This window comes from Ochotona princeps, chromosome 2, assembly GCF_030435755.1.
Source record: "Ochotona princeps isolate mOchPri1 chromosome 2, mOchPri1.hap1, whole genome shotgun sequence".
Taxonomy (NCBI): Eukaryota; Metazoa; Chordata; class Mammalia; order Lagomorpha; family Ochotonidae; genus Ochotona; species Ochotona princeps.
The window spans coordinates 126,369,713-126,396,399 of NC_080833.1; the positions used below are offsets into that span (position 1 = coordinate 126,369,713).

At 42.7% G+C, this 26,687-nt stretch overlaps 1 protein-coding gene across 1 annotated transcript; it reads left to right on the forward strand.

Moving 5' to 3' along the window:
- The first annotated feature begins 19,607 nt into the window (after window positions 1-19,607).
- LOC131479616 (heterochromatin protein 1-binding protein 3-like) lies at window positions 19,608-23,642 on the forward strand. Its single transcript, XM_058660971.1, has 3 exons — window positions 19,608-19,713; window positions 21,993-22,106; window positions 23,034-23,642. The coding sequence occupies exons 1-3, from the start codon at window positions 19,649-19,651 to the stop codon at window positions 23,134-23,136; spliced, it is 282 nt and encodes a 93-aa protein (XP_058516954.1). The 5' UTR covers window positions 19,608-19,648; the 3' UTR covers window positions 23,137-23,642.
- The last annotated feature ends 3,045 nt before the right edge of the window (window positions 23,643-26,687 follow it).

The following is a 26,687-nucleotide window of genomic DNA, read 5'->3' on the forward strand; positions in this document are numbered from 1 at the left end:
GGGATATCTTTTTCCACCCTTTCACTTTCAATTTCTTCTGATCTTTGTTGGTGAGATGTGTGTCTTGTAAGCAGCAGATAGCTGGGTTTTGCCTTTTGATCCAGTCCTCTAATATGTGGTGTTTGATGAGTTTAAGCCATTTACATTCAGTGTTGTTATAGATAGGTGGCATTTTGCTCCTGTCATTTTAGTGATGGGTTATTCTTTGATTTAATCTTCTGTTAGCATTTCAGTGGGATGTTCTCCACATTTGCATTGATGTTTGTAGTTGCTATTCCTTTTTTCTTTCATGAGAACATTTTTCAGTATTATTTGTAGGCCAGGTTTAGAAGAGGCAAATTCTTGGAGTTGTTTCTTTTTGTGTGTGTTTGTGTATCTTTGTATTTTGTGTGTTTGTGTGAGTGTGTGTGAGAATTTTATTTCATTTTGAAAGACCAATTAGAGGTTTGCAGGATATATTATTCTGGACTGAAAATTTTCCCCTTATTTGAATCTGGAATATGCTACTCCATTCTCTTCTCTTCTGTATTGTTTCCTTTGAGATGTCAGCTGTGAGTTTAATTGGGCCTCATCTATATGTCACTAATTTTTTTCACATGCACATTTAAGGATTTTCTCCTTTTGTTGAAGAGAGCTTGTCATGTGTTGTGGTAAAGTTTGCTTTTGATCATCACTCTTGGGATTTCTGTGGCCCTCCTATATATGCTTATCTGATTTTTTCTCCAGATTCTGGAAGTTTCCATTGATTATTTCATTGAATACACCTTTAATCCCAGCTTCTTTTTCTGCACCTTCAAAGAACTCACCTAACTCTTATGTTGGGCCTTTCAATCCTATCTTTCAACTCTTGAATACATGTTAGCTATCCCCAGCCCTGCTTCTAGCATTTTCTTTGTTTCTTCATGGTGACAAGAAATATCTTCCATTTCTGAAAATTCTTTCTTCTGCTTCATTAATTCTGTTGTGGAGAGTCTCCATTGTAGTTTTAATTATCAGTTCTGTGTTCCTAATTTCTGATATATCAGCTTCCATTTGATTCTTTGCTGCTATTTTCTGTGTAACAAATTGCTTAAGTTCCTTGAACTCCTGTATGTGCTTCTCATCATTGTTCAAAAGCTTTATCATGAGGTTCTTGAACTCTGTGTCCCTATTTTTACAATGTCTTCCTCAGTTAACTCTGAGGGTAGTCAAGAGTTTTTATCCTGTGCTGTATTGTCTTTAGTAACATTCATAGTACCTCTGTCTTTTCTTTTACCTTTTGTCATTGCCTTTCTGGTTGGCAGATTCTTCTCCTCAGTGCAGATTTCTAAGATATATAACCTATAGATCTACAAGTTGATTTTTATGTTCAATCAGTGCCCTGGATTAGGAAAACACCTGTTGTCCTGAATAACTTTTTTTTTTTTTTTTTTTTTTTGGCAGCTCTGATATTGTCAACACCTGTTGGCTGTTCACTTTGCCTCCTGGGCTTATTTTGGGTGGAGTTGGTAGGGTGCTACGATGGGATTTTTTTCCCCTGTGGAATCTGTGCAGTGCTCTAAGATGAGGTGATCTTGTTCCCAGCTTAGCTCTTGGGCAGCTCAGCTGTCTTCTCTTCAGTTTAACAGTGCCTGGTCCCCTGACACTGGCATCTGAGTACTATTGATTTAGCACATGCGGTTTATCACTGCTCCTCCTGGAGTTTACCAAAGCTATGAGCCCTCATCACTCTGTGTGATATGGTTCTCATAGGGGCACAGACAATGATCCCAATCTGTCAGCCATCAGTTCCAGGGAACACAAATACCCTGCAAGAGACAAGGCTGGCTCTGTTCTCTGTGTGGACTCAGCTCAGTGCAAGCCCACTTTTGAGCCATCTGCTCCCTGTGTTTCACCCTATCTAAAGTTTCTCCATCAGCCCAGATGTGTCTGTACCCTATACTTCCCCCTAAACTGATATTAAAATTATTTCTAACTTAATTCCATGTTATCAGAGAAACTACCTAATGATTTTCATATTTTGGCGTTTAGATCTTGTAGTTTTCATGGGTTTTAATTTTTTTAAGGATTATACAGGAAGAAGAAATAAACACAAAGATTATACCCAATTTTTCCCTAAGCCTTGAAGTATGCCATCCTGATCATCTATGTCAGTATTACCAAAACTGAAACTAAAACCAAAAAAGTTCATATGAAAATATTTTTTTATTGGAAAGGTAGATATAAAAAGACAAAATTCTCCCTATGCTGGTTCACTCTCAAAGTAGCTACAATGGCTGGAACTGAGCTAATCACAAGCTGAAAGTGAAGAGTGTCTTCTGGTTCTCCTGCACAGGTGCAGGGTCCAAAGGTTTTGGGCTCTCCCAACAGAGGAGTTTCCCAAGCTTCTCCATCAGAACCTCTTCCAGTCCCAGATCTTGTGCACACTGGTGTGTCCATGGGCCAGCCCAACTTAGTCCAACTCCTGCTCCAGCTGGAACAGTAGCCTTTCCTGACTGGCCTTCAACCCATTCCAGTTCTTCCTGTTGGATGTGTCAGCCCAGACAATCGTGGCACACACCCAGACACAGCTCACACATGGCTCAGTAGAAACAGAGATCTAGCCAGCCTGTCTTACACCTACCCTCATCCTCCAGAGCTCCAGTGGGTGTGGAGTCTAGCCCAGTCTGGTGGGTCCAGCCCCAGTCCACACCTGCGCCAAAAAAACTCAAGCCATAACCAGACCAGAATGCAGCTACCACTCTGGCTCCCACTCTCACCAGTGAGAACCCCAAATCAACCAGGATGTCCCCTTAGCTTTCTGATCAGGCCTGTTCCCAGCCATAGATTGCATGCATGCCACTGCTTACTCTGTCCCATGTAGACATAGCCCCTTCCCTGTCATGCTCTTTACCTTAGATTCTATATCCTGCCCTGACTCGGCCTGCTGTGGTCCCAATTGTGCTGGCAGGTGATCAAACCTGGCTGTACTCATTCTGCTCCCATCTCTGGCCCCTGTACCCATGAGTGACAATAGGTTCCATGGTCACACCTAACTCAGGCCATTATCACCCCAATGCTGAAGCTAACCATTGGGGCCTGTATCTCCACAGGGTTTGACCCACAAACTCCCCACAGAATCTACCCCCTGACCTGGTTCTCTCAGATGCTGGTTAGTATCATGGCTCTGCCTAATGTGACCCATCCTCTGTTCTGACATTCTGTTAGGTACTTTGATTTAGCCCTGCTAGACTGGACTCCAGTCCAGTGACTCTGTGGTGGTCAATATACTTTGGTGATAACAAAACTACATAGGACTCACAGGTAGGCCAAGAGTAGGCTGGCCAGATCCAAGCTGCAGCACCCAAATGTGCATTCTTAGACAGGGTGTGGGATAGGCTGAATGCACACCAGATCATACAAAGCCAAGATGGAAGGCACACTATGCTGGGCAAAGGCCTAACAGCAGCTGGCATGTACGAGATCTGGGTCTAGGAGTGGCCCAAGAAGGGGAATTTGGGAAACTCACCTAGTGAATCATAACTCCCACTGCTGATCACATGGTCCAGGACTGGGGGTCAGGCAAACTGGGAAAAGTAGTTCCAACTGTTGGTGAATGTGTGGGTCGGTTATGGAAAGGTGTGGACTGGGCAGGGCCAAGCAAAACTTGGCTCACCAGCAAGTACAGAAACCAGGCTGCAGCACAGGTCATGCTGAGATAGGCTCTTGCACATAGTGGTTTACATGAGTCAGGGATGGGAGCAGACGACTTCCAGATAGGTCAGCACCTAATCGACTGAAAATTTGACGCATAGTTCATTAAAGATTGATTGGAACTCTGATTTTTTTAAGTTTCTTCCTAAAGGATAGCTCATGAGACACAGGAATTCCACAATCTGCATGTGTAGGTTTATGCTAGTAATGCCTTTCAAAATTTGTTGGCAAGTAACCATACATCTAGAACTACTTATTGCTCTTTTCATGATCCCTAGCACTTGAATCATCATCTGCCACCTGCCAGATACATTCTCAGGAAGTTGTATTTGAAACAGAGTAGCCAAGACAGGACAAATTGGTGCTGTTATGGGATGTAAGATGCCTCAAGTCTTATTTTGATTTTCTGTGCCACATTGTCAGTCCTATCCCACATCAACTTAAAATACACATTTCAAAGTAATTCAAATTTTTATTTTAGAAAAAAAATGTATCATGTTAATGAACTAATACACAAATGTAATGCTCATTAATTATGCTCATAAATGTCCACATTTCACTAATACTAAAATGTGCTGTATCTAGAATGGCAACAAACCCCATTGGCTTTAATTGAGCATTCTATAAGTAACACTTAGGTGAGATTCATGGAGATGGTTACTCTTTTCCTCATTTCAGATTCCTACAGAAAGAATGAGCTGCTTGGAGCTAAACAGAAAAGTCAAGAAATAATGTTCAGGCAAGTTGTAATCACAAAATTTGCATAATAACCCAAAAGAGAGTTGCATTGCCAAAGGTGATTTTTTTTCTTAAGATATACTTATTTTTATTGCAAAATCAGACATACAGAGAGGAGGTGAGAGAGTAAGATCTTCCATGCATTGATTCACTTTCCAGGCAGCCACATTGGCCAGAGCTGAAGAGAGGAGCATGGACCCCCTTCCAGGTATCCCTCACAGCTGCAGAATCCGAGGCTTTGGGCTGTCCTTGACTGCTTTCTCAGCCATGTGCAGAAAGCCGGATGGGGGACAGGGCTGTCTGGATTAGAATCAGTGCCCATATGTGATCCTGGTACATTCAAGGCCAGGAATTTAGCCACTAATGTACCTCACTGGCATTGCTAATGATGCCTAATATTAGCTGTACCTATAATTATAACATGATGTGAATGCAAAATTGTACAAAACTGAAACTTAAGAGATATAATTTGTTTATATATACATGCATATATTTCATTTATAGACAGAGTGTTATTTTCAAAGTGACCATGTGAATGTAGAAAGCAGATGGAATGAAATATCATTTCTTTTGAGAATGCAAAGAGATGACGTGCCTCTGGAATGGAGAGAGGTAGAAACAACAAAATTCTTTAAAAGTGTTTTAGGTTTTTAAGTGTCCCCTGACCCTTCCTTCTCTGGGCAGGAGCCTGTGAATAAGGCATTTCCCAGTGGTTTTCTCTTGAGGAGTCAGGATATAGATCCTACTTCTAGCTCCAACTATATCCTTGCTATTCTATGCCTGCTCAGGTCTCAGATTCAGGAAGACACATGAATGAACCAATTGAAATTAGATACAAAGGATACAAAGGATACAAAGAAAATCAACTGTTCTTTTTTCAACTCATCTATGTTCTGTAGAATGGGTCATCTAAAGTTCTACATAGGTCATTTCTAAAGATCAAACAAGAGGCACAGCTTGGTAGGATAGCACCTAAGTCCTTGTTTGTACATGCATTGATCTCATATGGGCACTTATTCGCATCCTGGCAGGCCCATTTAGCATCCAGCTCCGTGATTGTTGCCTGCATTGCAATCGAGCATAGCACAAAGCCTTGTGACCCTGCACCTGTGTGTGAGACCCAGAAGAATTTCCTGGCTCCTGGCTTTTGGATCAGCTCATATCCTGCCATTGTGGTCACTTGGGGAGTGAATCAATGGATGGAAGTTATTCCTCTCTGTCTCTCCTCCTGTCTGCATATCTGACTTTCCAATAAAAATTTTAAAAATCGTAAACAGAAAAAGAAATCAAGGGCAAGCTGCATACTTGGGGGTGCAAGGACTCTCATCAGTCCTCCAATAGAATAAACCAACCTGAATCATGAAAAGGAGCCCAGAACGTCAGTACCATGTCATGTGATTGACACTGAGAATCCAGCTAGTGTGTTTCAAGCATGCCAGAAGTGCCCTTTGCCAGAGACCATCAGTCCAATATGAAAATTGAGTAGATAGGAAAAGTGCAAATAGGTAGTTGATGAGTAGTGTGTGTGAAGTGCTAAACTGCTGTGCTTCCTATCTCCACCCCTCTAAAAGTGAAATCCATCTGTAGGTTTAACCCAAGCTATGCAGCAATTGGGGGTTGAGTCTTTGTTCAGGTCTTATATTGCACACCAGAGCAAATGTTACCAGGAAAACTCAGTGCTTCTTTCCTCAACATACTATAGAAATAGCAACAGGAAATCAGTTTTCAATAGTTTTATTGCTAAGTGACCAGATAAACTTGGATGCAGGGCAGAGAAAGCTCCTCCAAGAAGAGATGTTAGAATTCAGCAGGCTTTTGAAAGGAGAAAAGAAAGACACCATAGCTCATTTGAAATCTTTTCCTCCCCATGATGCCTCTTGAGATAAAGCATACCTCTAATTTCCCAGAGACCAAACTCCAGAGTGGGGAAACTCTCAGTCAGCATGATAAGATGCACACTTGTCAGCAGCCTTTTGAACGCAGTTGAGAAGTAAAAACTTTCAACAGGAAGAAGATATTCCTTGTGTGTGAGAAAGTTTATACCAACAACCCAAGTAGTAAGCAACCTGTCAAAGTGGGAGAATCTGTTTAGGTTAAAAGCAGATGTCCCATAACAATCCTGACTTTGCCAAACATCAACAAATACAGTCAGGAGAGAAATCTCATGAGCATTTCCAGAGTGAGAAATCACTTATTTATAAAAAAGATGTCAAAGTCAATCAGATAACCCAAACAGCTAGAATTCACTATATATATGGTTACTGTAAAAAGCCTTTTAACTGTAAATCTTGCAGTACAACCAAACAGAGAACTGGCACTAGATCAAATTTCTATGTGTGGAATGAATATAAAGAAAACATTGACCAGAAGTCAGAACTCATGGGAGATCAGATCCTTGACACTACAGAGAAGCCATATGAATATAATGAGCATGGAAAAGCCTTTCACCAGCAATTATCTCTCATTAGGTATCAGAGAATTCACAGGGAGGGGGACCTTATGAATGCAAGGAGTGTGGAAAAGTGTTTAAGCAGAAATCATCCCTAATCAGACATCAGAGAATCCACACAAGGGAAAAACCTTATGAATGTAGTGAGTGTGGAAAAGCTTTTTCTCAGAAGCCACACCTCATTACACATCAGAGAATCCACACAGGGGTAAAACCTTACGAATCAAATGAGTGTGGAAAAGCATTTAAGCAGAAGTCATCCCCAATCAGACATCAGATAAAGCACACCGCCATAAAACCTTATGAATATAGTGTGTGGAAAAGCATATAAAGTGAACTCATCTCTAATCATATACCAGAGTCCACACAGGGGAAAAACCTTATGAATGTAGAGAGTGTGGAAAAGCATTTACGCAGAAGTCATACCTAATTCTACATCAGAGAATCCACACAGGGTAGAAAACTTATGAATGATGTAGTGAGTGCGGAAAAGTGTTTAAGCAGAAGTCAAAACTCATTACACTTCAGAGAATCCACACGGGAGTAAAACCTTATGAATGGGGGCTCGGTGGCGTGGCCTAGTGGCTAAGGTCCTTGCCTTGATCCCATATGGCCACTGGTTCTAATCCCGGCAGCTCTACTTCCTCTCTGTCTCTCCTCCTCTCAGTGTATCTGACTTTGTAATAAAAATAAAATAAATCTTTAAAAAAAAAAACCTTATGAATGTAGTGAGTGTGGAAAAGCTTTTTCTAAGAAGTCAAAACTCATTACACATCAGAGAATCCACACAAAGGAGAAACCTTATGAATGTAGTAAGTGTAGGAAAGCTTTTTCTCAGAAGTCACATCTCATCACACATCAGAAAATCCACACAGGGGTAAAACCTTATGAATGCAATGAGTGTGGAAAAGCATTCAAGCAAAAGTCATCACTAATCACATCAGATAATCCACACAGGGGTAAAACCTTATGAATGTAGTGTGTGTGTGGAAAAGCATTTAAACTGAACTCATCTCTGATGATCCATCAGAGTCCACACAGAGGAAAAACCTTATGAATTTAGTGAGTGTGGAAAACCTTTTTCTCAGAACTCACATCTCATTAAACATCAGAGAACTCACACAAGGGACAAGTCTTATGAATTTAGTGAGTGTGGAAAAACATTTAAACTGAACTCATCTCTAATCATACATCAGAGAGTCCACACAGGGTAAATACCTTATGAATGCAGTGAGTGTTGAAAAGCTTTTTCTCAGAAGCCACGCTTCATTACACATCAGAGAATCCACACAGGATAAGAACAATATAAATGTCCTGTTGGGGAAAATGCTTTTGCAGGCAATCAGATTTCATTACACATCAGAATTCACATGGGAAAAACATTACAAATATAGGTAATGTGCAGAATCCTTTTGGAAAACATCAATTTTCATTACTCAAGCATGTAAACACATGTTAGCTACCATAAACCTGCTGGCATGCTATATCAGCTTACAACATGAAAGAAACAAGCTTTAGCAACATTGCAACAGAAAGTACTAAAAGTAAAATGGAAGAGGAATAACATTAGAAGTCTCAGCAACTCTTAAAAAAGTAACCATGATGAATGTCATTGTATTTCAGAACGCAGGCCATGTGTTGCGAAAATAAGATGCAATTTGTATGTAATCTGCTTTATTGTGAGGGGTAAAGTGTGAATGAGTACTGCTTTCAGATTTTCATGGGGATAATAAATGTTCAATGCATGACACTTTTTTGGAATGCCATCTTTATTATTTACACATTGTATGTAATAGGAGTTTTCTAGAATTTCAAAATTCCAGATTCTGTTTCACAGCCCAGTTTGCCCACTAGAGCCATATCCAGCACAATTTTGTGTAAGGAGGCAAGGGCTATGGGGCAGGACTGTCCATGCCCTGAGCTAGGAGTGAACTCATTTTTGACTCAGTGGACTGCAGCAACGTGGCTTTCTATAGGTTCCACCAAAGACAGTTCTGGGTAGCCTTCAGACCTAAGGGCCAGCAGATCAAGAACTCTAATAGTGGCATGTCACGTGCCATTTTGTTAGTGTGGCAAAAGCTTTAGGACTGCATGGGACAACAGTAAACTGTGCATGTGTTGAGCTTACAAGGACTCACTGAGTTTAGTGGTTTGCACTGGTCCCACAGGAAAATAATACTGGCTGTGGCATAGTGTGGGTCAAAATAATTCCATGTGGTACCCATACCTCATGTCTAAAAGGTTCCAGCAAAATCAGCACCACCAACAACCTAATTATATAGGACACCTGTTGTCTTCCTAATCCCGGGACCTGCTTCAACCAGAAGTGAGAGAAAGTTTGCAGAGACCACAGTACAGCACAGGAGCTTGGATACTGGTGAAACAGGAGCTGGGGATACAGAGTTCGTTGTGGAAATCTAACATAAGAAGCCAGACCTGGAACTTGATGGTGCAGTGTACCAACTACAATAAGTAAAATTGAACTATAGACCTGTGCATGACATAGTTTAGAAACCTGCCCCAAGGAAAAGAATCTGATAACTAGAAGTACAATGATCAAGAGCAAAAGAATACAGAAAGGTAAAATGGATGTTATTTAAGACTCCCCTGCAAATGAGCAAAGCCTGATGCCAACCTCATAGTTAACTGAGGAAGACACTGAGACAATGGGGGACTCAGAATTCAGAAAACCCATTATAGAGCTTCTAATCAACAATGAGAACCACATACAAGAATTGAAAGAATTTAAGGAATATGTTACACAAGAAATAGCAGCAATAAAGCAAATCAAGACTGATAGAAATTAAGAACAGTAGAGCAAATTAAAAGTACAGTGGAGAGTCTCAAATACAATGAAGCAAGCAGAAGAAAGAATCTCAGAATTGGAAGATATTTCCTGTCACCAGGGGAAAGCAAATGAAAAAGCTGGAAGCAAAACTTGATCAGGCCAAAAAAAGTATTGAAGAATTGAATACTTTAGAGACCTAATATAGGAGTTATGGGAGTACCAGAAGGTGCAGAAAGAGAAACTGATTTTACAGATATATTTAATGAAATAATAAGGGAAAATTTTCCTAATCTAGAGAAAGACTTGGGAAACAAGATCCAGGAAGGGCAAGGAAGGGTAAGGAAAAGATGCTTAGATGTGCATGTAAAAATTCAACAGTCATATAAAGGGATGCCAATTAAACTCACAGCAGATATCTCACAGGAAACTCTACAGGCAAGAAGAGAATGGAGTGACATATTACAGATTCAGAAAGAGAAAAATTGTCTTTATTTTGTCTTTGAAAATGAAATATAATTCTTCCACAGTAAAGTTAAAAGAATTTGCCTCTTCCAAACCTGCCCTACAAATGATACTTCAAGATGTTCTCTTGACAGAGAAGAGGAATAACACTCAATAAAACCAAAGGCAAATGGGAAGAATATCCCAGTAAAATGACAACAGAAGACTAAATCAGGGAACAACCCATTGCTAAAATGACAACACCAAATTACCACCCATACATATTAACCCTGAAAGGAATTGGCTTAATATCAATCAAACGTCATATATTAGTAGACTGGATTAAAAATAAAACACATCTGTTTGTTGTCTAGAAGAGACATTTCACCAACAAAAATCAGTAGAAGCTATATCTCCTGGATTTTGATATTTTTATTTTTGTTAGTTTCATCTCCTCAAAAGTTTTTTGTGATTAAATTATTCAGTGACTCATAGATCATACAGTAGCATCATTTTCTTCAAGAAACTTCTTGATTTTCATTTCTTCAGCAACACATGCACCATTCAGTAGCATGTTATTTAACTTCATGATGTTAATTTCTTTTTTCTCCCTGATGTTGATTTTGTTTTGTGGCTTTTCAATTAAAGGGATGTATAGTAGCTTTATAATGGAGACTGTCATATCTAGTAATATGTTATTTAGCTTAATGGCATTGTAATTTTTTTGCTATTGTTGACTTTGCATTGTGATTTTTTTATATTAAGGGGATGTATAGTAACTGTGAGATGTATAGTAACTGTATAGATGGAGACTAACATATCCAGATGTGAGGATACAATGTAGTATGCATCTCTACTTCCAAAGATGGACTGTTTACTATAAAAATGAAACTGTTTTCTATATCTTGACAATAGGATGCTGGACACTCTGCCATTGTCCATGCCCACAATGATGGACATATGACTGTGTATGAAAAACTATATTTCAGTAATGATACAGAGGAACTAGGTCAGGGGGTGAATTGGGGAGAGGATAAGGGAAATGCCAGGAGCCTCTTTAACTTTTATAATAATAATTTTATAATAATAATAATAATAATTTATTATAATAATTTTATTGTTATAAAATGATAATAAATAAATGCAAGATTTAAAAAAGAATGAGGAAAGAGGAAGGCAGGTTAGAGACACAGGTAGAAAGAAAGGTAGAATAAGATCTACCACTATGCTCATAAATGTGTTCCATGATGTATGTGAAATTTGCTTGCTTTATATAAATTTTAAAAACATATGTTGAATGAAAAACAACCACAAAAAAAGAAATTATGTGATAATCAACTCCAAGAAGTTAAACGCGATTCACATTCTGTTTTCCATTCACATGCAATGAGCAAGCCCCCAGACATGGCTTTCAGCCCAGGTGCTAACTTGTCTTGGCCTGCCTGCATGTGGGATGAAACACAGTTTTGAGTTCTTGTTGTGCGATGTGACCTGTGCTTGATTAGAGGCTTGAGAGAGATAGACATTCCTAGTTAGACAGTTACAATATCATTGTTGTGTGGGAATACTGTTGGTACCACCCTTCCACTTTCCCCCTTTTCTACTCTATATAAGCTTGTAAGTTAGTCCCAATAAATGGATATCCCTCTCCAGTTTGTTTTTGGTGACTCTTCAGCCAAATAACAGCATCTTCTCACCACTCAGTAGTCTTAGTGCCCTGACACTATGATATATATATCCCAGAGACATTAAAATTGTCCAGCATCATGCTCTTGGAGTTTATGTGTCAACTGCCACAACTACTTCTCAGATTCGAACAGATTTTGTGCATCATGGCTTCCCACAATCAGTTTCTTGCCATTGGCTGATCTACACCTCTAAATGCCAGGCTATGTCTGAAGTCTGAACTGTAAGAGTGAGTGAACACCAGGCCCAGCACTACTGTGGTGTAGTAGGTAACATGTCTGAAGTGTTGGCATTTCCAGATGGACACCACTGGTTTACATCCTAGCAGATCCTCTTCTGGTCTTGCTAATGGCTTCTGGCTTCACATCAGCTCAACGACTGCCATTAAGCCATTTGGCATGTGAACCAGTGGATGGTAATTATCTCCCTGCTTCTGTTTCTCTACTCATTATAACACTGCACTTCAAATAAAATATATTTTAAGTGGATACCATGACTTGTGTTGAGGTAAATCAAATATTTTATGTGGAACCTACTGACATGTATCTCAGTGACTTTCACTTATTATTTAGAGTCCAGGCCTTATCAAGCCCCAAAATGATGAGCACTGAGTGCAGGAGAGGCAACTTTCTCTGCTGACTGTGCCATGTAATCAGTGCCTTACTGAAAGTGCAGAATAAAATTTGTACACTGCTAAATGCTTCCCACCAGCATTTTCATGTGAACTTCCAGCTGTGAACCCTCTGTTGTTGCTGATCCGCTCCTGGCTCAGGTCCTCCCTAGGAACACTCCTCATTCTACCTTGCAGTTAGATTTATTTAATGTTTCAATTGCTCTTTTCAAACATTCCCAGAATCTGACAGCCTCCTAACATCCTTTGATTCTTGATTGCATCATAGGGAGGTGGAATAGGGCAGAAGGATGGGATTAATGGGGATTGAGATAAAACAGAGGAGTGAGGTATATATTTGAGTTTTAAATCTTGCTTCAGTAACCACAGGTTGAAACAAAGTGAAAGAATTGTACAGGTGTCTCTCAACAGGCACATCAGCAGCTTGCTTTCTCTTGATATGTACTTTCCTCTTATGTCTTCTTTCCTTGCTCTCCAGGCCATTTTACAAATAAAACTTTGCTGTGTGCAATAATTAATTAATTAATAGAAATAGATGAATTAGAGATCCAGTGTGGCTGCACCAGACTGGGCCAGACCCCAGCACTCACTGGTGTTCGTGAGGACCAGGCTAGGTGTAGGACAGGCTAGACTAGGTCTTTGAAGCTGCCTGGCTGGGTATGAGCTGTGTCTGTGTGTTGACCAGGCTAGACTGGGCTGTATCATCCAACAATAACAGAATGGAATGAAAGTTGATCAGAAAAGGCCATTGTTCCTGCTAGATCAGGAGGTGGACTGAGTAGAGCTGGCCCGTGGACCCACTGGTGTGCACGAGGTCTGGCATTGGTAGTGGTTCTGATGGATGAGCCTGGGAATCTCCTCTTTCCATGCAGGTGAACTACAATAGCCCAGACCAGTCCAGGCAATGGTACCCAGCAGTATACATTTCACACAGACTGGGGGTGAAACAGGCAGGTCAGGCTCACACCACTGGCTGCCAAATCCAAGCACCAGAATGGAGTGTGGGTTGGATCAAGTCCAGTTGCCATACACACCAGTACATATTATAGCTTGGCCTGAGTGCCAGCTGGGCTGGGCTGGGATTTAGCCACCAACAACCTGAGCTGGAATTGGGTGTTGGCTAGGCCGGGCCAGTCTACAGCACCCAATGTCAAAAGCTGAGCTGAGGCAGGCTGTGCCAGAGCAGGCAACCAGGCCCAACCAGCATACACAAGACCAAGTAGGGGGAAGAAGTAAAGCTGGTAGGGGAAATGTGGAGGGCTCCCCTGCTGGGTAGCCACTCCCACTAAAAGAACATGAGCTGAAATGGAGGTAGACCAGTCTGGGTAGAGCTACAACACCTGTGGGCATCATGTGAGCTAGATCAGGGAAAAGCCAGGCTGGGTTGGCTGCTCCTACTGGGTGGTACAAGCATAAATCAGAGTGGGTGAGGTGATGGCCTGCCTCACCTCAGCTTTTGGTTGGGCTTTGCCTCAGCATCAGCTGGCAGATGCTGGCGCATGGGGCTAATTGTATCAAGCTAAACTGCAGAACCACCTGGAGAGTGCATGGTCCGGGAGTGGGAGTCGTCCTAGTAGGGAAAATAGTGGGTAATTCCCTCTTGGGTTACCACTCCCATTGTAAAGCATGAAAACCAGGATTGGGGCAGGTGTGGCTAGACAAAACACCTACCGGCATCTGTGGATAGTGGGGTTGGTTGAGTTGAACTAGGCTTCAGTACCCTCTGACATGTAGGAGAGCTGAGTGGGATGTGGGACAGACTGGACCAGTCTGTTGTGCATACTGGCAAGCATGGAAATAGGGCAGGGGCAGGCCTGGTGGGGGTTATTAGAAGTCACCCTGACTATGCTGCAGCTCTTACTGGTTTGCATGAGGGCCAAGTGTGTGTGGGGCAGAATCAGGGTAGAAAGCAACAACCATTTTTTTTTTTTTTTTAACTAGGACGTTAGTACTGGAAATAGAACTGACCCAGGCATTGCAACCACTAACATATGCATACCATGTTTGGGTCAACAGACGGTGCCGGACACTGTACTGGCAATCACAGGCAGGACTCATGCCTGGAGTCACCTCAGACAAAATTTCTTTTGGGATCCATCAACTAATCTGCTGATTTCAGAAACCCAAACATGAAGAGAAGTACAGATTCCATGGTCTGACACAGAGTGCAGGTAACAAAGCTGAGCCCCCTCAGATGCTCAGATGGAAGAACCTAAAGAGGACATATGGTACCACAACAGAGGACGGAGGACAGAACAAACTGATATGTACCCGAGTCATGTGTTGGCCATGAAAATCTGGACTAATGAAGACTCTCAGGTAGACTGTGTAAGTCAGTGGATTTTAGAGCGATTTCATCATGCTTGGAATGGCAAGATTGGCAGCGTTTCAAGATGGTTGGGCTATCAAAACCACTGAGGGCACGCCCCATGTTGGGGAACTGTGATGGGTGGGAGACTGGGTGGGGCTCCTCGTTTTATCTTACCTCTTATCCCAGATCTAGAAAAAAAATATGCGTAAAATGATCTTACCCAATTTCTGTCACACTTGACCATTTGTGCCCTAATCGACTATGTAAACATTATCAAAATAAAATAATAAACTTAAAAAAAAGAGGAGAAGCTATACCCATCCTCCCAACCACCCCCATACCCAGGCATGGAGACTAGCCCTCCTAGCCCACCCACCCAGAGTCCTAATGTGCACACGTTCCAAGGGCTATGCCCAGGTGGTTTTGATACTTCTGAAATGTTGTCAATCTCACCAATTCAGTGAAAAGGGAACACTTTCAATGTTCATTGGCTGACATAGTGAACCTTAGAGTTTCCTTTCTCCCAGATATTTTCTGTCAACATTTGGCTTGGGATAGTTGTCCAATTTGTTCTGTCCTCCTTCCTCTGGGATGGCACAGACGTCCTCTGTAGAACTCAGTGAGCTGTTGTCTCCGTCCATCAGTAACACTAAAGTGACGAGGCACAATCTTGCATGTCTGGGAAAACAGGAGCCGCCACCTCAACCAGAACATGAATGAACGAACGAACGAACACACGGACACACACACGAACAAAGGAACAAAGCAACCTTTATTGCCGAAAGTGGGCTGCTTATATACAGTTCTCCACCAATCACTTCTCCCTGTGGGTCCACTTGGCGATACCTGATAGGCCAGTAGCAATGACATAATCACAGTGAGGCCATTAGCCTACCCCCATGACTTTCTGTTTGCCTAGTGGCGGGACCAACCCTGCCTCCTAGCCCTCGGCCAGCTGCCATTTTGCGACTGCCTATCATGCACGTGGGGTCAGCTCTGGTGCACTGCTCCCCACAGGTTGTCATATCATTCATAGGATCTAATCCAGCTGTCCACTAATCTGTCTTCCACTGAGGAGGTGCAGTTTCCACGGGTGGGTCAGTTATCTGGCTGTCAGACCTGAGCTAGTTAACCAGTGCACAACTCAACCACCACCCATGGGACTCATGGACCTGGCACCCCAACACAGGTGGACCAAGGACGCACAGAGGAGGGCCTACGGGAGTGTGCCATGCAACATAGCCTCCACGGGATCCTCCACCCCAGAAGCTCACAGATCCAGCACCCACTGTGAAGGCAGGACAAGGATACAGGCCAGGTGACTTGCTTCCCTCTGCATGCCCCATTCCCTAAGGCTCATGAACCCAGCACCGTTTCCATGTCAAGCCCCTCGCCCATGCAGCTCATAGACCCAGCAACTACCTCTCCTGCCTAATATGGCTTACATCACCTCTTTCACCAGTAGGTGCTGCAGCCTGGCCCTGTCCAGCCTGTTCCCAACTCCAGCTAAGCTGGTGAACACTGCAGCCTAACCAGGCTCAGCCAGCCCCCAGCCATGGTCCTAATGTGAATTGGCTCTTGTTGTGACCCAAATGCAGCCCCAGCCCAGCATCTGGGTCTCAAATCTTCCATTGAACACTAAGACTGTCCAATCCTGGCTCCTTTGTACAATAAGCTAATCCAAGCTTGACACACAAGGCACAGGTAATGTTGTCCCTCAGAAGGAAGTGTACAGAATGTTGGAGTCACCAGGATTCAATTTCTCACATGGAACAGGTTTCTTTCCAGGACCCAAGGATTCTTTTTTTTTTTCCTTTACAATCTTTACATAGGTAATTAGGGTAAGATGGTTCAAGAGCTATAGGAAATTGGGTAAGACTATTATTTCCACTTTGTTTTCTTCATGTATCTGAGATAAAGGGGAATATTGAGGGAGAAACCCCACCCAGTCTCCCACCCATCCCAGGTCCCTGATGTGGGGTGTACTCCAAAGGTCTTGCTCAAGTGGTTTTGATAGTTCAACACTTATGAATTGCTGCCAGTCTCGCCACTCCAAGCACGATGAGGTTGTTGAATTATTCACTGATTGATATAGTCCATCTTAGAGTCCCCGTTTGTCCAGTTTTTCACTACCAACATATGGCTGATGTGGTTGGTTGATTAAGTTGTTCTCTCTTCTATCTTTTCATGGTTAGGGTTCTGAGTCCAGTAGTTTGATTGGGCTGATCCCCAAAGAAACTTTGTCTGAGGTGTTCCCAGTGTAACTTTGATTTCTAAGAAAAATAAGTAAATCTTATAAAAAAAGTATAAAATTGTCCAAACAATACCCATAATTTTAGTGTCTACTTAATAGAATCTGATTTTACTTTACTATGAAGATTTTTTCAAGGATTTATATTTGAAAAAAGAGAGATCTTTCATCCACTGGTTTAGTCTCCAAATGGCTGCAGCAACCAGGGCTGAGACAGGATTAAGTCAGGAGCTCGGCGCTTGTTCTGAGGCTTGCATATGGGTGTAGTGGCTAAGCGTTTGAACCATCTTCCACTGCTTTCCCGGTGGCACCGGGAAAGAAACTGGTGCCCATATGGGGTACTGGTGCTGCAGGCAGCAGCCTCACATATTGCATCAAAACTCCGGCTTTTCTTTTTTAAATACTGAAGCACAGTTTAATTATGAGAACTGCACACCTGCCATCCCAGGCGAGGGCTTAGTGAAGCAGGGAGAGCCCTAGCTGCGTTCAGTTTGCAGTACTTAGGGGTTTAGGTATGAATCCCCTGGCGTCCTCCTGCCTCTCAGGTCTGGAATGTCTTTGCGAGGTAGAAGGGTTCCTGGGAGTGGGATAGTCACATTCCCTCCAGGAATCCCCTACAGTCCTCTTGATGGTGCAGGGCAAGTGAGATTCCTCTGAGCTGCTGGAAGACTGGGACCCACCCAGCCGGGTTGTTGAACTTGCTATATAAATGTAAAGCTGTTTCTGACTCATATTTTATTGTCATTTAGATAGATTCTGAGATTCACAAAACCTCTTAACTAGTGTATTTTTGCTTACTTCAGAATGTTTACCAAAACATCTAGTTTCACTTTGAAATCAAGTCAGTTTTAGACTGTATGCAACTTAGGTTACTGATTGAAGCTCTGAAACAAAATACTTCAGATAATCTTCAAAAAAAGGTAATTTTGAAGTCTTTTAACATGTGTGCAATATGTGTATTTTAATGTTTTAAAATAAATTGCTGCTATGTGTGATGCCTGACACCAGGAAGGGGTCTGATGGAGGAATCTGTACAGTTCCTCTGATGGGACACTGACCCTACAAATAAACGCTGGAAGCATGGAGGTAAACAACCCAGAAGAGGCTTTGGAAAGTGACCTACTGGCATACATTTGGCTCAGGTTGGGGGCAGACCAGGCTGAGTCAGTTCACGTCATCCACTGGCAAATCTGAGTGCTGGAACTGTGTGGGGGTCTGGCCAGGTTCGGTTGCGATAAAAACAATACAAAACACAAAATTCCAAGGTGAAATGGCCTGTGCCAATAGGGAATGCAGCACCCAACCAGCACACCTCCCACTGGTTTAGGTGAGGGACAAGTGTGTGATGGGCAGAGCCGGGAAGGGCTGCAATACTCATTGGTTCCAATGGAGGTCGGGGCTGAGAATAGAACCAACCCAGGGGTTACAACCACCAGCTGATTGGAGTGATGGACTGTGGCGGGCACTCTGCTTACTAGTACATGTAGGAGCCTGGACTGGGAACACCTCAAAGTTTCTTTGGGGATTCACTTGAACAAAATGGAGGAATCAAAACATTAACCAAGAAAAGATGGAAGATGGAGTAGATCAATCAACCACCTCAGCTATATGTTGGCAGTGAAATACTGGACAAGGGGAAACTCTATGATGGACTGTGTCAATCAGTGGACTCTGCACCAGTCTCATCGTACCTGGATTGTTGCTGATGATATGTTGGAGCTTCTAATTGATCGAGGTGACGCTCTGCTGGCTCTGCCTTCAAACCTGAGAGGGCCTCCCTAAGAGGCCGTTGAACTTGATTGAACAGTGGGATGCTGGACTCTATGTATGGTGTGTACTTGTAATGAGGGAATCCCAACAGAACTTGAGCTGTGGTTATGCATCAAGGTGAAGGAACCCACCATCGGGGGAGGGTTTGGGGTGAAGGGGGGAGAATCCCAGTACCTATGAAATTGTGTCATGTAATACAATGTAAACAGTGAATAAATGAAAAAAAAAGATAAATAAATAAATAATTAAATAAATAAATTGCTGCAAGAATTGTTATCTACTTTGCAAACCGGTTTATGTAAGGTACATGCAAACGTGTGTATATATATATTTAACGTTTAATTGTGCATGTAGCTCACTGTGGACTAGTTCATGAAATCTGTATTTACCAGATATTTTAAGAGATGAATTTGGATATTTGCCTTGCCAGGGTAGCTGGTTTTGAGACACTGTATCACCATTAAATATGCTTTTGATTAATGTATGTCTGAAAAAATTCGTGAGACCTTCAGAAGCCACAGTATTTTTTGTTGGTGTATAAGGAGTTATATATGTTCATTTTTGTCAATGCTGTATGGCTCTCACACCTCTTTAAATGTGTGGAAGACAGCACTGATTTTGTGTCTTGTTAGCGTGTGGCCCCTGAAGCTGTGTGGGCTGGTGCTTGCTCACATGGGAAATGAGAAGTGCATCTCAGCAGCCTTCATTCTAATTTCACTATTTCCTAGTTTGTGGTCACTGAATTAATTTCCTTTGACTAGGAAAGATTGACTTGGCATATGTCAGTTAATGTGAGAAGACAGAACTGGTTGAGAGAATGATCCAGCATAACTAGTTAGACAACTTTCTTCTATTTTTGCTCAGTGCATTTGCTGAAGAAAACTCTACAGAAATGTGAAAAGAAGGGGTGGATGGAGCAGATCTCTGGAAAAGGATTCAGTGGCACCTTCCAGCTCTGTTTTCCCTGTTACCCCAGGTAAGCACTTTTAATAGGAAGCATTGGCCATGGTGGATTTAAAGTCTGATTTTAGGTTATAGGATTGGTTTAATTTATTTTACCCTTATTGCTGTTACACACAACTGGAAATGTATGAAAATGAAGGCAATATTGTTTTGAAGCAGAAGGTCTCCATATAAGGACAGGAGAGGGGACAGGTAACTGGACAGTGCGTTAAGCTGCTGCTTGGGATGCCCACATCACATCTGAGTTTCTGATTCAAGTCATGGCTTCTCTGCTTCTGATCCAACTTTGTGCTAATGCAGTCCTGAGCAGTAGCAGATGAACATTACACAAGTGCTTGAAACCCTGCCACCCCGTGGTAGAACCAGATGGAGTTCCGTCTTGTTGCTTTGACCTGGCCCGCTCCTGCCGTTGAGAGCATTGGGGGAATGAACCAGCAGACAGAAGGTCTCTGTTTAACACATACAAGCACATACACGCATGTGTATACACATTCTTTATCCTGCCCTGTCTCCCTCTAAATGAATTTGAAACAAAGACTAAATTGGAGTTTTTGCTGTCCTATCGAGTTTACTAGCCAGTTGTTTTTCAAATGAAGCACTCAATTGTTGAGATTCTTGGACAGTCATTTTGATACTCATATCTTTAAGTGATAATGACAGTAAGATATTGGAAAATTACATGTATGCTTCAGGGCCTGTACTGTGGCGTGTTATGCTAGGCTTTCACCTGAGATGCCAGCACCAGTGTAAGTCCCAGATGCTGCACTTCCCATCCAGCTCCCTGCTAATGGGAGAGCAGCATAGGATGGCCCAATTCCTTGGGCCCCTGCACCCATGTGGGTGGCCCAAAAGAAGCTCCGAGGTGCTGGCTTTGGGCTAGGTCATCTCTGGCTATTGAGGCCATTTGAAGAGGGTACCAACAATGGGAGATCTCTCTCCCCCTGATGCGTCCTTTGTGTATCTTTGCCTGCGTGATGGTTCATTGAATAAATCTTCATCTTGCAAGTGTCAATCCCATGTGAATGTCAGTTCATATATCAGCTACTCCACTTCCCATCCAGCCCCCTGCTTGTGGCCTGGGTATGCAGTCGAGGATGGCCCAATGCATTGGGACCCTGCATCCGTGTGGGAGACCTGGAAGAGGTTCCTGGTTCCTGGCTTCAGATCGGCGTGCACCAGTCTGTTGTGGCTCACTTGGGGAATGAATTATCGGACGGAAGATCTTCCTCTCTGTCTCTCCTCTCTGTATATCTGACTTTGTAATAAAAATAAATCTTAAAAAAAAAAAAACAGAAGTTCTTGTCAAATTGCTCTTGAGTATTTTTGTGTATGAGGGACTCTTCAAAAAGTTCATGCCAAACTAATTGGGAAAAAAAATACCTTGTGAATTTCAGATTGTAAGAGATAAAGACTTTGAGGTCTTTACCCAGAATTGTGAAGGCAAAAACTGTATGCTGATGTGTCGACTGTTACCTGGCTTATATACCTTCCATGGTTATGTGCTCAGTGTCTCACAGTGTTGGACATGTCAGGAATTTGTAATTGGTTACTAATTAAATGGTAAATTACATGAAATGGTAGGAAGAGGACAATGAAGGATAGTCTGCAACTTGTCAGGATTTGTCCTAAGTTTTAATGTGTGTTCAAAATAGGTGAAATTGGGGCCAGTGTTGTGCACACAACCACCACTTGTGCTGCCAGCATCCCATAGGTGATGGAGTGGCTAGTTTGAGCCCCGTTTTTCCTGCTTGCAGATGCTTGTGGAAGATTGCATTTGATGACCCAAGTGTTTTGGCTCCTTCTACCCAGATAGGAGACCAGGATGGAGTTCCTGGCTTCTGGTGGCTTCAGTCTGGCCCAGTCCTGGCTGGTGCCGGTATCTGGGGAGTCAGTCAATTATTGAAAGAGGTCTCTGCCTCTCCCTGTGACTCTGTCACTCTCCCTTTTATTTACTTTTTAATTTATTCATTTATGTATATCATTTTATGACACAGTTTCATAGGCTCTGGGATTCACCCAGACCCTCCCCCCACGTTGAATTCCTCCACATTGTTACAGTTCATAACCAGTCATGTACCATGTGGAGTGTCACTCTCCCTTTTAAATAAATAAACAGATCTCTTTTTGGTGAAAAAAAAAAGTTGTTTATCGTTTGTAACATGGCATTTGTAACCTAACATGCTGTTTCAGAGGTAGCTGGGGTGGAGTGGGCTGTGTCCTGGGTGGGGCAGGTGAAGCCTACATTCTCCGCTGTGTGGACTGTTGGCTGTAATAGATTTTTGTTTTTTTCAGCCCGGGGGTTCTGTTTCCAAAGAAAGAGCCAGAGGATTCTGAGGATGAGGATGAAGATGACAATGAGTCATCAGAGCATGACTCTGAGGATGAGCAGCCGCCACCTAAGAGAAGGTGTGGGTGTGTGGAAACCCTGCGTGGGGTGGGGAGGAGTATGGGGGCTGCAAAATGTTCATGGGAAATGAGAAGTTTATTTGGATGCCAAAAAACATTGAAATCCATGTGTACATTTTTCATGATCTATATGAACTTTCTGAAGTGCCACTGTGGAAAGGATTCAGATAGAAAGGTGTTTTTTTTTTTTTTTTTAAGATTTTATTATTATTGGAAAGCCGGATATACAGAGAGGAGGAGAGACAGAGAGGAAGATCTTCCGTCTGATGTTTCACTCCCCAAGTGAGCTGCAACGGACCGGTGCGCACTGATCCGATGCTGGAAACCAGGAACCTCTTCCAGGTCTCCCACACGGGTGCAGGGTCCCAATGCATTGGGCCATCCTCGACTGCTTTCCCAGGCCACAAGCAGGGAGCTGGATGGGAAGTGGAGCTGCTGGGATTAGAACCGGCGCCCATATGGGGTCCTGGCGCGTTCAAGGCGAGGACTTTAGCCGCTAGGCCGCGCCGCCAGGCCCAAGATAGAAAAGTGTTTTAAGAGCTCAAAATTCTCAGGTTCTTTGTGTGACATTGAAATTTATCTTCTCTGAAAATGCAGAGGCTCTGAGTATAATGAAACTCTCACTGTGTAATAAACCTTTCGGTTAAGCCTCTCTAGGTGTATACATTTGTGTATATACAAAATATGTATGAATGTATATATTTATACTTTGTTGAAAGAAAAATAATCTGAAAATGAAATTTTGCATAGATTTCCATGAATTGGACTGAATTTTTAAACAGTTTTACTGAAGTCACTAGGAAGTATTTAAGTCACATTGCCATCATAGTTGCTGTCTACTGTGTTGTGTTTCTTCAGAGCACCTGGCTGTCTTGGCAAACTGAATTTCTGCTTTAAGTCATTACCTTTGCTTTTTTGTTCCTGCAGGTTGCAGAAGAAAACCCCAGCCAAGTCCCCAGGGAAGGCTGCAGCCATGAAACAAAGGGGGTCCAAGCCTGCACCTAAAGTTCCAGCTGCTGTACGGGGGTAAGTGAGGCCTCTGCCCAAGAAAGCCCCTCCAAAGGCCAAGACGCCAGCCAAGAAAGCCAGGCCTTCCCCCCACCCCAGTCACTAAGAAACCCGCTGGTGGCTCTTCAAAGAAGCCTGCAGCCAGAGCAAGAAAGCAAGTGAAACTGCCTACTAAAGGCAAATCTACTGTGAAGAAATCTTTCAGAATAAAAAAGTAAATTTTATAGGAAATAAGGGTATCATGATGGAATTCAAAATCTTATTTTCTAAGGTCAGTGTGCATTTGTTTTAGTTTTGGTGTTTTTAAAACTACATTTTCCCCCTCCTCTCTGAGTATTATGAGAAGGGGACTATACATAACACACGGAGGCATTGGCTAGCTTGAGGTGCTGTTCTCAGTGCCTGCTCTTGGAGTCATTTTAATTTCTGCAATAATCCTGGACTTTATTCAACCATGTAACCTATATTTGCCCTTTGTTGCTCCCCTTCCCCAGACTTTTTTTATGGGCAGCTTGGCACTCCCCTCCCCCCGCCCCACCTTCTAGTTTTATGTAAACAGTTGTAAAAGTTTTTATATTTGTAAAACGCATCAAAAACAGATGCCAGCCGGTGCTAGAAGTAAAAACAGTATAGCACTGACAGGCCTGTTGACCCTCCTGCCGAGAAGGCTGGGTTAGAGCCATAGTGATCTTATTTATACAAACCACTCCACTCATCCTTCCTCTCCGGCCATAAATACAGAGACATGTTAGCTTTGGAAGTAAGCCAGAAGCGAAGTGATCTCATTTAATTTGAGGACTGGCGGCTCCTGGGGGCCACTCTTGACACTGATTTTCTAGGTGTTTTTCACAGAGCCAAGTGTTGTATTCCCTGAACAGCAGCACACAGTTTCTGTACCACTTGGTTTTCGACTGAAGGGGAAGTATAAGGCTGTATTGAATCTGTGATTTCTAGTGTCACTTGGTTACCAAAAATCAAAACATAGAAATCTTGATCAAATGTTTAAATATATCTTTTAATATTTGGAGAATGAATTGTCATTTCCTGTTCACCTTTTTTATAAGGAAATGTTGAAGAGTTCCCTCAATGCTAATATAGAAATGTTAAATGGAAAAGCAAACAATTTGCTAAAATAAACTAGATTGGAGATTCATCTCTGGGTTTTTCCCCTGTCTTCTTTCCAAGGCATTTTTGATATTAAGCAAGTGGCTTCTTTTTTGAGATATTAAAATCAGATAAGTAAATGAAGCCCTACTACCTACCCCTTTCTTACTTGTATTTGTTTCAATATTGTGAAATTGTGTTAAGTAGTACTAGCTTTCTACCTGGAGAAATTCCAGTGTCTGGTTATCATTTATCCGCCCTGTGGCACTTACTATTTTAATTGTCTTAAACTTTTTGCAGTACATCTTCTGGCCCCTTGAGTGCTACCAGAGACAAAAGGTGTTTGTTTCATTTTCATTCCACTTTCATTGTCTGCTGGGATCCCTTCTGCAGCCTAAACTGTGGGAAATGGACTGAAGAAGATTGGCTTAAATTCCATTGAAATCATGTGTGATCCCATCATGAATTATTGGAATTGTGTTGCACGTAGGCAGTCTTTCCTGTTGTAAATCTTCCTTTTTTTAAATGTACATATATTTTGAAAAATATGAATAAACATGACATTTTAAAAGCTGCTGACCAGTAGCTTATGTTTTAAAGTTTCTAGTGTTTCCCCAGAAGTTGCTAATATTATTAACCTCACTTTGAGTTTTACATTCCTTGTGGTGGAATGTTTTGCTTTACTTTTTAAAATACAAACTCTGGTTTATTTGCTTTTTTAAAATCCACTTATTAAGACAGTGTTTCTTTATCTTTTTTTTAAGAGTTATTTATTTTATTACAAAGTCAGATATACAGAGAGGAGGAGAGACAGAGAGGAAGATCTTCCGTCTGATGTTTCACTCCCCAAGTGAGCCGCAATGGCCGGTGCCCACCGATCCGATGCTAGGAACCAGGAACCTCCTCCGGGTCTCCCACACGGGTGCAGGGTCCCAAAACCTTGGGCTGTCCTCGACTGCTTTCCCAGGCCACAAGCAGGGAGCTGAATGGGAAGTGGAGCTGCCGGGATTAGAACCGGCGCCCATATAGGATCCCGGGGCGTTCAAGGCGAGGACTTTAGCCACTAGGCCATGCCACCTGGTCCCACCTTCTTTTTTAAAAAAAATTTGTATTGGAGAAGCCGAGAGAGGTCGGGTGGGAGGGAGGCCTGTCATCTGCTGGTTCACTCCGTAAGTGGCCACAATGGCCAGCCTGGTCTGGAGCAAAGCCAGGATCTTAGAACACCCTCGGGTTCCTCCCACACTTGGGTCATTTTCCACTGCCTTCCGAGGTGTGTGAGCAGGGGGCTGGATTGGAAGAGGGCTGGGATCACATTAGTGTACTCTGATATGGACTAGGTGTTGTTGAAAGGAGCAGCTTACTTTGTTTTATCACAACAGCAGCCCTGCTTGATTTTATGTATGTGTTAACAAAGAGCTGGATTGGAAGTGGCACAGCAAAGGTGTGAAACCATTGTCATTATCTGATGCTGGCATTACCAGGAAAAACAACCTGCTACACCACAATGCCAGTTCCGAGTTCTTTTTTTTTTTTTTTTTTTTTTTTTTTTTAAGATTTGTTTATTTTTAACTGTCAAGGCAGATTTACAGAGAGAAGGAGAGATTTTCCATCTGCTGGTTCACTGCCCAAGTGGCCACAAGCCAGAGCTGAGGTGGCCCTAAGCCAGCGGCCAGAAGCTTCTTCCGGGTCTCAAATGTGGGAGCAGGTTTCCAAGGCTTTGGGCCGTCCTCAGCTGCTTTTCCCAGGTCACAGTCAAGGAGCTGGAAGGGAGTGGAGCAGCCAGGGTAACGAACTGGTGCATATGGAATCCCAGCACATGCAAGGTGACGACTTTAGCCACTAGGCTGCCACGCTGGGTCCAGAATTCGTTATTTTATTGGGAAATTATTTCTGATCTGTTGAATCCTGATTGCTTAATTGGAGTTTTCAGAAATAGTTTTCTGGGGGCCCGGCGGCATGGCCTAGTGGCTAGGGTCCTCACCTTGAGGGCTCTGGGATCCCATATGGGTGCCGGTTTGAATCCCGGCAGCTCCACTTCCCATCCAGCTCCCTGCTTGTGGCCTGGAAGGGCAGTCGAGGGTGTCCCAATGTCTTGGGACCCGGAGGAGGATCCTGGTTCCCGGTTTTGGATCGGCGCAGCACCAACCCGTTGTGGTCACTTGGGGAGTGAATCATCGGCCAGAAGATCTCCCTGTCTCTCCTCCTCTCCGTATATCTGACTTTGTAATGAAAATAAACAAATCTTTAAAAAAAATAGTTTTCTGGGTTTTTAAAAGATTTACTTATTTGAAAAGCTGAGTGACAGGAAGAGACAGATCTTTCTTCTGCTGATTCACTCCCCATATGAGCACAACAGTTGGGCTGCGCCAGCTGAAGCCAAGAGCTAGTAACTTCCTTGGTCTCCCATGGGTGCAGACACCCACATACTTGAACCGTCTGCCACTGCCTTTCCTGGCACCATCACAGTAT

Coding starts and splice junctions, on each gene's coding strand:
- LOC131479616 (XM_058660971.1), top strand. CDS start 19,649: ATGGAGCAGATCTCTGGAAAAGGATTCAGTGGCACCTTCCAGCTCTGT. Junction 19,714..21,992: donor TGTTTTCCCTGTTACCCCAG/GTAAGCACTTTT, acceptor TGTTTTTTTCAG/CCCGGGGGTTCTGTTTCCAA. Junction 22,107..23,033: donor CAGCCGCCACCTAAGAGAAG/GTGTGGGTGTGT, acceptor TTGTTCCTGCAG/GTTGCAGAAGAAAACCCCAG.